The sequence below is a fragment of the Berghia stephanieae genome, chromosome 6 (assembly GCF_034508935.2).
Source record: "Berghia stephanieae isolate SIO BIC M18660-M18661 chromosome 6, UCSD_Bste_1.3, whole genome shotgun sequence".
NCBI classification, from domain to species: Eukaryota; Metazoa; Mollusca; class Gastropoda; order Nudibranchia; family Aeolidiidae; genus Berghia; species Berghia stephanieae.
In genome coordinates this window covers 48,294,681-48,308,081 of record NC_088365.1, presented here as the reverse complement: position 1 = coordinate 48,308,081, position 13,401 = coordinate 48,294,681, and the positions used below count along the sequence as shown (strand labels likewise).

Here is a 13,401-nt window from a genome sequence, read left to right as displayed (position 1 = left end):
GAGGGAGGTAGGAGAAACCCTAACAATCAACATACCATCCCATCAACATAATTTCTTACTATCTAGAGCACCAGGACACTCTTGATTAGAGTCATTCTAATATCAATAACAAATAATAAAATATCATTCAAATCACTCATTCATTGCATGTGCACATGTCAGCCTTACTTTTTGAAAAAAAAAAAAAATAGTAATGAATAAAATAAATTTTTATGAAAAAAAAAAACATACTACATACACCAACCTCAATTTTACCAGCAAATAAAAATTCATCTATGCCATTTAAAATAGTCATATCTCTATAAATAGAAACTTATAGGTGTAGTCTTACACAAGAGACCAACAATTACAAAATCATGTTTGTAAAACAGAGTTGAGAATCCCCCCCCCCCACCCCCAAGGCCATTTTCATAGGAAAAATCGACAACAGATATAATTTCTGATATATTTATTTTCAGACTGAGTGATAGTGTTGGAGATTTTCAAGTTGCCAATACTATGAAAATAAAAGGATTTAAAAAACCCAGAAAGTTGAGACTTGCTCAAGATTTCTGTGCTGCGCTATATAATCAACATACAAGCACCATCGACATATGCCGGCAAACTTTCATCCATGTTGGTGGATGAAGAGAAAGAAAAAAGCAAAAGAGAAAAGAAAACCCCCCCAAAAAAACAAAGCAAAACAATACATTTTTGTCTAAAGAGAAGGATAACATTACCAAGTTCCAAAAATTGTGTGTATTGGTGCTAACTATTATGAGAGTCTTAATGTTAAGAATGACTTGAAAGTTGAGAGTTCTTCTTCGACGTGTTTTGTTTTTGATCCCCCCCCCCCCCCCACTTTTACTTCATAGAAAAACATTAAAAAATCTACCATTAAAACAACCAAAGTCGTAAGAAACAAAAAAAATGTACAATTTGTCATAATTTACAGAGCATCACATGTATAATAAAATATTGAACAAATTTTTCTTTTTACTTTTATACAATATCGATACAACAAAAAGGCTGCACATTACCGCTAGACACTCTCAGAGCCCATTTTCCTATAAAACAACATGTAAGCATTCTGTCTAATTTCCTCTGTACTCAAATGGTACTCCATGTTCACTTCCTCCACTACCTCATCATCCATACGATACCACTTTTCGCCATCCAGACAATAACTGACATAATGGCCATGAGACGTACTATTAGCACCGATATGGAGGCAAACGCCGTAAAGTTCATAGACAAATCCCCGATTCTGGGTCGTCATATCATTTCGTTGAGTCACAGTGTCATAGATAACATCACGTAGGTTAAAACTTTTTAAGCGGATACTGATGGACGTACTGATTTTCGTAGGTATTTTTGCTGACTGGTCATACCTGAATCTCATGAGTTGGATAATAAGGCATTCAGGAAGCTGTCGAAGCAAGCACCTTCGCTGTAGCTTGGGTGGCATTCCACCACCAATGCACCTGTTATTAGCTCCTTCAAAATTCGACGAGATCGGGGTGGATGTTTTAAAGGCATTGTCATGAAAACCGCTATCATTTACCAAGTAGTCTCTGTGTCTAAAAGCGGACGAGAAAGCGGGAGAGGCCACAGCTTTACAGGAATAGGCCATCGATGACACGGATGGATGGGATGGTAAAATTGGAGATGGGATGACAGAGTGATGAATGGGGGATACACCGAGTGGTGTAGAGTCATGTGAAACAAAACGAGGAGATTTGCGAGTGACTGGAGTAGTGTTAAGCTCGCTCCCTCCTCTTGCGTTACTACTTTTTCTGTTGTGGTTGTCTGAAATGTTTACAATTGGCTGGGACTTTGACTGTGACGATTCTCCTACACCGGTTACAGTAGTTGGGGGCATTTCTGACAAATTCTCAATGTTGCAGAAACTGGTGAAACAGTCCTCCAGCATGACAAGGCCTGATGTCAACCGTGGGGATGCGATGGGCACGGGTAAAATGTTGAAAGATTGAAGGTTGACGGATATGTGACCATGCTCTAAGCTGTGGTAAGCTTCCACTAACTGACCCGTGAACAGACCGTCCACTACTGTGTCGTTCATCTGTTTGTGAGTCAACCATTCCAAGTCTGACAAGCGCTGAATAGCTTCTGCATAGGACTCATTTTCCAGGCCATTTGCCACTGCAATCTGTATGGTTAAAAAAAATATATTGAGCTTTTTATTGCGCAATATCCACTAAACGTGCTCAAAGCGCTTTACAAGGGGTCCCTGGTCAACAGTAACATTTAACATGTAGGACGGGACATGACGCCTGTTAGGCGATATTACAATTTTTTCGGACAGAGACAACGCTGGTAACGGCGAGGTATTCATTTTATACCGGAGTACGGTGAGAGAATGTGAGTAAAGAGCCTTTTCCAAGGACTCAACTATGCGCTGAGCGAATCTTGAACCCAGGACCTTCCAATCTGAAAGCGAGTGTCATACCACTACACCACATAGCGGCCGACAGACAAAAAAGGATGGAATATGACACGAGTTTGAATGATATTTGTTTTTAAGGGTTTTACAGAGCTTGCACTCAACTCAGCGCCAGTAATAATAATAGGGAGGTTTTACAGGTCTAGCAGCACATCTAGAAACTCAACTCAGTGCCAGTAATAATAAAAGGGAAGAAAATGGGACAATCAAAAAAATTCTTTCTAGTGTTACAATTAAAAACATGGGAAAAAGTAAGACAAAGAGAGGGAACAAATGTAGATTCCAAGAGCAATCAATGTAGTTTGTTTAAGATCCTATAAAAGTCTTCGTGCTGGCTAGAACTTTTCATATGTCAGGTGATCAGAATGTATAAAAGTCAAAACATGATCATATTTATAACGTTTTTCTCAGCTGGATACACTTTTATGCTTGTCGGAGAAATATTTCATAAGGGTGTCCGCCATTGTTCCGATAGTTTAGAGCCAGTTACTAAGTTACCATGCGTCATTATGAGGGAAGTGATGATATGACTGTTGAAGGCTATTGCTAACAAATCGTGATATTCAAAACAATCAGTTCATAACAGTAATAACAGACAGATGATTTATTTAATAATAATAATAATAATAATAATAATAATAATAATCTTTATTGTCCAAATTAAAGGCAATTCATGTGAGGTAAACAATGCTCAGTTTGGTTCATGGTATGAACATCAACACATTTACAAATACAGACACAGCCATACACGAACATACACGCTTGCACATTGTTTCTACACGTGTATACAAAAGAAATGAGCGTACATACAAACACATATACATACATACATACATCTACATACATACATACATACATACATGCAGACATACATACAAACCAGCATATCATCGTATATGCATGCCTACATTCATACATACATACATACATACATACATATATACATACACACAGACACACACACAGACAGATAGAACGATACGATATATTTGCTGGGACAGCAGATAACCATATTATAAATATAGTGTCTTATATTAAGAAGAAGATGGCAATGATTGTGATGATGATGATGATGATGATGATGATGATGATGATTCACGACACTGCTTCTCGTTATTTTCATTGGTTGTCTCATTTTTCCACAGAAGATTTGTTAATTAATTTTATGGCGGTTGGAATGAAGGTTGTCTTATGTCGATTTGTCCGACATTTTGCTTCTAGATACCGTCTTCCGGAGCGCAGAAGTTGGAATTTTTCGTTCAGCGGATGCCTCTTTTCGTTAATGTTAAAAGATTTCTTCTCAACTGCATTAATATAAGTTGTGTCAAGGCTTCTAAGGTCTGTGTTAATTATTTTTGAAGCCTCTCTGAGGGTTCTATGTAGTTTGGATTTTTCTTTTGTTCCACAGCTTCCATACCACGTTGTGATGCCAAACGAAACGATACTCAATATTAATGACTTGTAGATTTGTATCATGGTCTTTCTGTTCACATTGAAAGACCTTAATTTTCTGAGTATATACAAGCGCTGGTTACATTTTTTGATGACATTGTTGGTGTGCGATTCAAATCTTAGACTGTTATCTATAATTACACCAAGGTATTTAAACGTTTCAACAGTTTCAACCGCCTGATTGTTAATTTTTGTTATTTGTCTTGCTCTTTTTCCTATTTTTCTGTGATCAAACAGTTGTTCCTTTGTTTTTGTTACATTGAGCTCTAGACAGTTATCGGCACACCATTTGCTGAATTTACTAACTTGCTCAGTGTATTTAAATTCGGAGACGGAATCATTGAGCAGGCCGAGTATTGCGGTGTCATCAGCATACTTGATGAGTTGGCAGTTATCAAAGCTAGCCACACAATCGTTTGTATAGAGGATGTAAAGTAGAGGTGAGCTTACACACCCTTGTGGGCATCCGTTTGAAAGAGTTTTTACTGATGATATATTTGAGCCTACTCTGACATGTTGGGGGCGATCGATGAGAAAGTTGTTATACCAGTTGATGAGGTAATGGGGAAGGTTTAGAGCATGCAGTTTACTAATTAATATGTTGGTTTTCATGGCATTAAAGGCAGACGAAAAATCGACGTATAGGATTCGGCAGTAGTTGGCGGGTGAAACATCCAAGTGATTTGATATTGAATGCATCACTGTGAGGAGTGCGTCTTCCACACTAAGATTTTGTTGGTAGGCAAACTGATATGGATCAAGTATGTGTTGGTCATATATAAATTGCAACAGCTCTCTTTTCAGAATCTTTTCCAGACATTTCATAATAATTGATGTTAAAGCAACAGGTCTATAATCATTCAGCTGAGTTGGTGGATTCTTTTTGGGTACTGGAATTATAGTCGATGTTTTCCATATAATTGGGATTTTCTGTGATTTTACAAGTAAAAAATACATTATCTCCCAAAACTAATACCATACACTCAACTATTTCCCTCTCAGTCTAGGACTCTGGCCAGGGCCAAGACAAAAACCAAGTACTCTCATTTCAAAACAAAGCAACGTGGAAATGGAATTATGGTTTCAAGGGGGATAGAAGAGATAGCAACATTGACCTCCTCAGACACCATAGGAGATCTAAAGATCCCATCCATGACTGCACTGCAAAGCAATTTTTAATGAAGGATATATGCCTAGGATCAGAGCATATTTGTGTCAGTGCATGACATAATCAGTCGGAAGATGAAAATTTTGGATTTGCATCTCATCTTTTTACATTTTCTGAAAGAATATGCTCCCCTAAGCATTTTAATCTTTATTTGAAGTAAATCGGGTGATTTTTCATGAAGTTATGGTCAGATGTATGGAAAAGGTATCCAGCAATTTTTCTCAAATTTCATAGCTTTTCAACTTGACTGGCTGTAAAAAATATTTAGATGTGAAATTAAGCTTTGCTATTTCCCGAAGATGTACAAAAAAAGGTTGATTTAATCATTTATGACAAGAACTCATTTTTGATAAAAATTAACCTTCCGACTAGACTTGGCAAAATCCCAGTTCAAACCTTTTCACCATCTAACTGATTATGTCAATCACTGTAACATTTGTGGTTTTCTATATTCTGATGTAGATTGTTTTCAAGTTACTGATAAAATGAGATTTTACATTTCTCATTACAAAACTACGTATCCACACTTCAAATAAATGCTTGTTCACCACTTGTCAAACACAATGTTTTAAATCAACCCTTTAGTATATATGGTTTCAGTCACATAATCAGTAAAAGTAAAAGCAAAAGGATGGCGAGCTAATCGTGTTGTCATGGTTGTCTTTCACTTTTGAATAAATTCAAAGGAAGTCTTGAGTTTGAATCCACATAAAGACATTTGTGAATTAAAACTGGCTCTTTTTGATATCATAGACAGACTTTAACCCATTGCTTGACAGAACGCCCGATTGCGGCCACTGAATTCCAACCCCGATTCCGGCAGAACGGATTGCGACCAGTGATTCCCCATATATCAAGTGTGCTTTGTTTTGAAGCTCTTTTTGGTCAGGAAAATACACAGGACTACATAAAAAATGCGAATTTCCGAAAGTACGAGAAGGATGAAAATGAAAGTAACTTGTTACCATATCCGATTTTGACAATTATTAGTGGGATTACAATTTTATCAATTTGGTCTAGAAAACGAAGTGAAAAATAAAATAAAATGGCCTTTGATTTCCTAAATTCTTTGGTTCTTGAGACCATGTGAGACGATGATGGTGTTGGTAGTGATTCTGGTGATGAATCAGACATTGAAGTTAATTTTGAAATGGAAGAGACATCGTTAGAACCCGATATTGATGAAAATAGTGATCCAGAGCCAACCCCAGTGGAAGACTCAGACATCCTAAACAATGTAAAACTAGAGGATTTTTCAGCATTTTCGGGCCAAACATATATGCTTTGTGGTATCAAAATGTAGATAAATTGTCCCTCTATCTAACACAATTTAAAATATGAAAATCCCACTGATAGAGATGGCACAATTATTATTTTTTTTTGTGACGAGCGGTAAAATTTCCGGTATTGATAATCTCCCTATTCTTGGTTGTTGGGATTAAACTTCCTGAGATTGGGCTGTCAAGCAATGGTTTAAGATATCAAAACAGATGCCCTTTGGAAAAGAATGCCTGAAATTACAACTAGTCTAGATCTATTGATAACCTGCATTTACAACTACTTCTACGACTTTATTTATTCTTTGACACAGTAAGTTGTAAGGTGAATCTTTCAAGTCTTCAATGGTAAGAAATGAATAACCAATGTAACAAAATGATGATTACCTCTCTTCGACATTGATCTTTCAGGTCTCTTATTCTGTTTGCATTCAAATCTCCATAAATCAGTTTGAGGTTGGCTAGATGTGGGCTTGAAAAACGGTCATCGTTCATAATATTTGTAGAATCTGTAGTGAATTGAAGCATAAAATGAAAAATACACACACAAAAGAAAAAATAACCCTCAAAAATATCAAATTAAACTAGCAAACTGAAGCTTCACTTTTTAAAAATTATTTATTTGTCTGACTTTATATCTTTCCCCGATGGAAATTTACTAAGCAAAACAAAAATATTTCTTATCATCTTCATCTACATTTTGAACAAATTGAGTGATAAATATACAAAATGAGATAACTAATTACAGTTTTTTGTTTGTTTGTTGCTTTAGGTCTCTTCCAACACAATTGAGGTTATATGAGAGACCGCTGAAACAAAAAAACAAGCAATCTAACAAAAATAGTATAAATGTAAATCAAAATCATAACCTAAAGATATCATAAGCTAAATTATAAATAACCAAGAACAAACAGGCAGAAGATTTACAGAAAAAAAAATATCCACTGTCAAAAATACAATCACAAACCAAAGAAGCAGGATAGGCTAGTAAAGAGAAGAAGAAACGACATCACTATCGGATCGTACACCCATGCGAACATCATAGGTATATGATTCAAGGGTGATGCTCCATCAACCACCCGCAACTAATTACAGTCCACTTTAGATAATCGATTAAGGAAAAAAAAAAAGATTATATTGGGATAACATAACAACAATAGATCTAGAATTTACCTGCCCTTTACTCTCACAATTACAAGTGCCAAAATAAAGGCAAGGCAAGGCAAGGCAAGGAAAGGTGACCAACTTAAATAGAAAACAGGAACACCATAAGTACTGATTAAGAGAACTATCAGACAAAAAATAAAATGATCAATCAAACTCTTACCACCCTGCAGAGCCTGGCTATTTTTGTTGAGAATATTATGAACCGTCTCCAGCAACCACATCAGGAATTCTGCTGCATCTTGCTGCCTCATTGGACTATTTGGAGGAGTGATCAGGTTAGGATTCAAAACTGATGCTGCCTTCCGGAATCGAGAACCGTTGAAGACTTTGTAATCCGAATTCGCTGGGTCGACTGTGACCACATCTAAAAGTTCAGCCAAAGATGAGAGAAGTTCAGACTCAGCCACGCTGCACTCCAATTCTTTAGCGGCATCAGCTGTAAGACATTCCACCAGAAAAGGTCCTCGAGATAGGCACTGGATGGTGGCATTTATAAAACACATATTCTGTCCACCATTGACGAGACCAACTGGCTTCGGAACAGTTGGTTTGAACCCAATGACATTCATAAATTTTGATTTGATAGATGATGAAGATGACGATGATAAAAGAGATGCTTTTGGTAAGATCTTATTGCTAAAATTAGAATCAGCTCTCAACGAACGGCGTTGTAAGTTGTTTGATGACCACATTGGTCTTTGTTCTACTGACTCAAAACTATGCTGCTGAGGGATCATATTTCCACCACCACCATTTGTTCTAGTAACTATACTACCACTCATCATATTCTGGTTCATTCTATGATGAAGATTAGTCCTCATATTAAGGTCACCGGCGTTATTCCAGTTTTGAGTTACAACCGGGGATGCCATCTTTCCATGTTTGAGTGCATCCTGATAGGTTGCTGATGTTGGACCTACAGAGTATATTGGATGGTCCTGACCAGGGACCACAGTTGCATTGGGTGGATAGTAAAACTGACCGGTTTGCTGTTTCCCAAAATAGGGAAATCCGTAGTTCATCTGTTGAGCCTGATTCATGGAAACGTTGAGCTCTGCTCCTGGTGTACTGTTTAGTCCAGCCATTCCCAATGCTTGCTGCAACTGTTGCTGTTGTTGTTTTTGTCGCTCAATTTGCTTCATGTTCTCCTCATGTTGCAAATGGTTTTCCCAATGGGCCCTTAGACTGGCGACTAAATGGCCAAGATCAGTCTGGCCAAGGAACTGTGTGTAGGTGAGGGTGATCAGTGTCATAGTTATCAGGATATAGGGCATATGGTGCAGCATGTAGAGAATCAAACACAGCAAACCTAGTCCAGCTGACTCATAGAGCCAAATGGTCTTCTTTTCTTCCTCATTTCTGTAGATGGATAAAAAAATAAATATTTGAAAACACCATTTCATTATCAATTAAAGATAATTTAAAATGGAATCTCATCCAATTTGAGATGAGGAATGTATGTGTGAAAAAATCATTCGAAAAAATTCTAAAAATACTCAAATTAATATTAACAAAGAGGCAAAAGTTAATGCTGTTAGTCATTCCACTCATACTACTGCTGAAAGCAATGCCTGAAGGATACTTTAATGAAAGATGGAAAACTCAACAATGAATGAGTTCATTTTCTATCTCTGTCTCTATAGTAAAACAAAAATTACACTCCAGCATGGCTTCCTCCAACTCATTCGAATGTCAAAATGTTTTCCTTATTATTCTTTGTTATCATTCCATTCCTTCCTCGAACAAATCTTTATCTCAAACACACAATTTCCTCAATCTAATTTCACTCAGCCAACATAAAAAAAACTTTGAACTGCCGTAACTACATTTCTAATCAAGATAGAAACAAAATTCAAACTGTTTTGTAATCTGTGTTGCCAGCTCTTTCATATGACATTGGTTTCAAGTGTGTGAGGTACATTTAGAATTTCTATTAAACTTAAACTCCCTAGTGAAGGCAGGGCCAAAAAATCATTAAATAGATGAGGAGGAGCGAAGGAGACAACACCAAGTCTAAAAGCTCTATACAGAGGTATCCAGGTAAAAATAACGGTCCACTTTCAATCAAACTTACACTTACGGACAGTAGTGAGACTCTATCGGCGGCCACTAAGTTAGTGGCACTGGCACTGGTGGATCAAACAAAGTGAAAGTGAAAGTGCCTGCCTTCGGCTTCGGCTTCACTTGCTCACTAGTGAATAGTTAAGTATAGGGAGTGGCTATTCTCATCCCCCTAGTCTAGGATGCTAGTCTTCATAATAATAGTAGTCCACAATTGTTGTATGTTTAATCCAAAGGTTGTAATGCAGTAATTTGTTAAGTTTCTTGTCACAAGTTGCACAATTAAAAAAAAAAAATCAATCAAATCCAAATCGCAAAAAGCCGGCGACGTTTTTTTCGGTAATCAGCCAATCGGCCGGGGGGGGGAGATGAGAATAGAGGCAGCCTTAACTATAATTAATGTAAGGAAGTGTCAATTGCCAAGGAGTGAGTCCTTGGTAGTTGACGGTTCATCAATTGCCAAGGAGTCAAATTGGAACTCTTCGGCCGCATGTGGTGATTTCAGTCGGGCCTCAATCAGCTGCATGTGGTGATTTCAGTCGAGCCTCGATTTGCGCGCATAAGAATCTCGAACCCGGTCACTTTCTTTTCTTCCATTCGCCATTCACTCATTCCTTGTCAATCGTTGTGGAAAGGATCAAGTCAACACTTGTTGGCATTTGTTTTTAATTTTTATGTCTTTTCACAAATTCCAAGATGAGTTAAGATAATATCAAACAAAAATTACTGTTGATTTCGGATTCAGCGGGGGGAAAAAAACAGAAGGACGAAGTGGCAAATCCCTGCCAAGATGTCCTAGATTAAAAGAGAAAAGTAAGATTTCCTTTATTTTAAAGGAAATATACTGTACATCGTCTTAATACGGAATAATGAACGTAAAATATTTGTGCAACAAGATCAATCCGTGGCATTAATAGTAAATAGTTGATGATCTACCAACTGGCAAGGTCCGTAACAAAAAGAGGAAATATAAGAGAGAGAGAGAGAGAGAGAGAGAGAGAGGGGGGGGGGGGGGAATGACAGAGAAATACATACACAGAGGAAAAAATGGCAGAGAGGGAAAAGAGAAAATGACAGAGAGAGAGTGTGTGTGATAGAGAAAAAAAAAAGAGAAAATGACACAGAGAGAGAAAGAAGAGTAAAAGAGAGTATTAATTAATATTAATACATAACATCACTCTGTGGCAATGCATCACTTCGTGACACTAAAGGTACTCCGTGGCAGTTAAAAGTACACATGCGTAGTTGATGAACTGACACGGTCCTTGGCAATTGACGATTTGACAATTGTCAAGGTCCTTGGCAATTGACGCTCCCTTAATGTAGGCACTTGCAAGAATTTTTCAAAATAGTGATATCGGTATTAATTTAGCGTAGAAAAATAAAGGGGAGTGAAACATTTACTAAAGTGAAAAAACTATCGCTCTATCTCAACTAGTTAAAAAGTTATGACCTTTTATGTGGTGAAAAATCTCTATAGAAGCTTATAGGAAAATATGTGACCAAGACACAGCAACCCAATGGATAATCAAGTATAATTCAGAAACGGCTTCAGATACAACTTTGAAATTTTTACATGTGGTAATTCAACATCTCTGTAATACATTGCAAACAGAAAAATAATTATTTATTGAGAGAGAAAAGTATAGTTTAGAGGTGAAACAGCTGAAATCAAGGAAAAATAGATCACGACATGCAAATGAATGACCCATTGGAATTTTGGAAAAGTCCACAATTAAATATTTATTCACTCGTAGATAGACCAAATACACCACTGAATCAGCGTCATTTAGTTATTCACTTTGAACTTTTCAAAATGAAAATAGACCTCATAAAAGCAGAGATATGGACTGATAAATGTTTGAGGTGGTGTATTAGTGTTTAAAATGATCGAAAATAGGTGATTTTAAAAACTTCCGCTCCCCCGTTCCCCTAAATTGGACAGACGTCCGTCAAAGGATGAAAAACGTCAAAATCAACAGTGAAAAATCAATCGGTAAAAAAAAGGAAGAGAATTGTAAATTATAAAATGAATGCATGGACATGATAACGCCAATTAATTAAATAATTTAAAACAAAAATAACTTCCATAAATGGAATATATTGTAAGATATACAGATGTAAAGTTTTGATGTGGATTGACGAAGTTATCTCTCAAACGCAGCAGACGACAGGAAGTGAATCAGTATAAGAAAATGGCAGCTTCTGTAAACAATCGAGGCCAATTACTGTTTTTTGGGGAGCTCTAACTTTTGAGTGCAAATGTATTTTGCTCTGAAATTTTTAGAGAAGCTACTTTAATATGTATCTCAGAAGGACTTGTTTTTATTAAGAAGGACCATCTCTGGTTTAAAAGTTATAAGCGTTTAAACACATATACTCTCTTTACACAAAGATTTCTCAAAATCATGATATAAAAAGATAATAATATTACCATCATTGTATGTAGAATTTTATGCCCTTTCCAATGATATATAATACATGCCATTTCATTCCACTGAGAAAGAAGAATGAATATTTTAAAATCACTCCCAAATTTTTTCCCCTCAAAAACGGAAACAGAAATCCTCGCCTGTTTTCAACTCGCGAGAGCTACTTCTTGCAAGTGCCTAGTCACAGTTGGCAAAGGCGGCTTACAATTTTCAGGGTCAGGACAAACTTGGGTTTCAGTCTATCAGAATCTAACCTAAAATTCCAAAATGGAAACTATCCATAACATAGATGTTATATTGTATAAGGAAGTCCAGCAAAGCATTTCTTAAGCCTTATCACTTATTATTTTGAATCAGTGTTTTATATTATCAGCCTCACGAGACTCACCCAGCTTCACGAAGAAGTGATTTCACAACGACGTCAACCACAATAAATGCCAGAAATTCCAGTCCAATGTAATACAACCACTCCGTCAATGCCATGACTGTAGGGCTGGCGTAGTTTTAAACTAATCAGCGCATTTAGTGGATAATACCCACATTTTACTGCCCTATGTCAGTCTCGGTAAAGACAAAATTATTGTTTTTCGTTTGAATTAGCGACAAAATGGCGGCTAAAAATAAAGTTGGTTCAAAACTCAACTTTGACCTCTCGGCTTGTCACATAATAAGTTGCACCAAAATTTTCACGAGCCAAACCAAAGAAGGGCCCTCTAGATTTATGACCAATCAAAACGCGCGACTTGTGACACGCCCTCAATCGCACTCGGACAAATATAGCTGGTTGTTTACAAACAACAATACAAAGGAATCTGACATCACTATGCTGGGTTTTTTTGTTTTTTTTTGTCTTTCAAGCTAGCAATGTGATACGTTCTCACTAGATTCTCTCATTAAGACTATAAACGTTGTGCTGTCGACAGCAATTATAATACATGTGTAGTTTGCTTAGTCTAACATTAGCTAGCATTATTTGCTTTTTATTTTTTTTATTTTGAGCATTTATATAGAGAAATATCCACTAAACGCGCTCAAAGCCCTAGCCAACAGCAATACGAAACATATAGAACGAGACATGATGTATGTTAGGCGATATTACAATTTTTTTCCGACAGTTTACACCTGAGTACGGTGAGAGGATGTGAGTAAATAGCCTTTTTCGAGGATTCAAATGTGCGCCGGGCGAGGCTCGAACCCAGGACCTTCCGAAAGCGAGTGTCATACCACAAGACAACATAGCCGTATTCATTCGGACGATTGTACGAGGGGCATGGTTATGCTCTCTCCCACTTAAAGTCCATACTGAAGATAAACGCAACATTTTTGTGGTGTAGGATGGCGTTAGGCTATTGATGCCATGCATTTATCCAAAAAACTCATAACATCTACCAGCCGGATATA

The 13,401-nt window shown here is 36.9% G+C and overlaps 1 protein-coding gene across 1 annotated transcript; it reads right to left on the bottom strand.

The window, feature by feature from the left end:
* Positions 1–876: 876 nt before the first annotated feature.
* LOC144975162 (uncharacterized) lies at positions 877–12,643 on the bottom strand. Its single transcript, XM_078918957.1, has 4 exons — positions 12,389–12,643; positions 7,668–8,866; positions 6,728–6,849; positions 877–2,149 (listed from the first exon to the last, which is right to left on the bottom strand). The coding sequence occupies exons 1-4, from the start codon at positions 12,481–12,483 to the stop codon at positions 1,022–1,024; spliced, it is 2,544 nt and encodes an 847-aa protein (XP_078775083.1). The 5' UTR covers positions 12,484–12,643; the 3' UTR covers positions 877–1,021.
* Positions 12,644–13,401: the final 758 nt, after the last annotated feature.

Bases quoted from the DNA above. Each gene is read 5' to 3' on its own strand.
- LOC144975162 (XM_078918957.1), bottom strand. From the start codon at position 12,483: ATGGCATTGACGGAGTGGTTGTATTACATTGGACTGGAATTTCTGGCA. The intron at 8,867-12,388 runs GTGAGTCTCGTG...ATCCATCTACAG, and splicing joins TCACTTCTTCGTGAAGCTGG to AAATGAGGAAGAAAAGAAGA. The intron at 2,150-6,727 runs GTAATCATCATT...TTAACCATACAG, and splicing joins AAGATCAATGTCGAAGAGAG to ATTGCAGTGGCAAATGGCCT.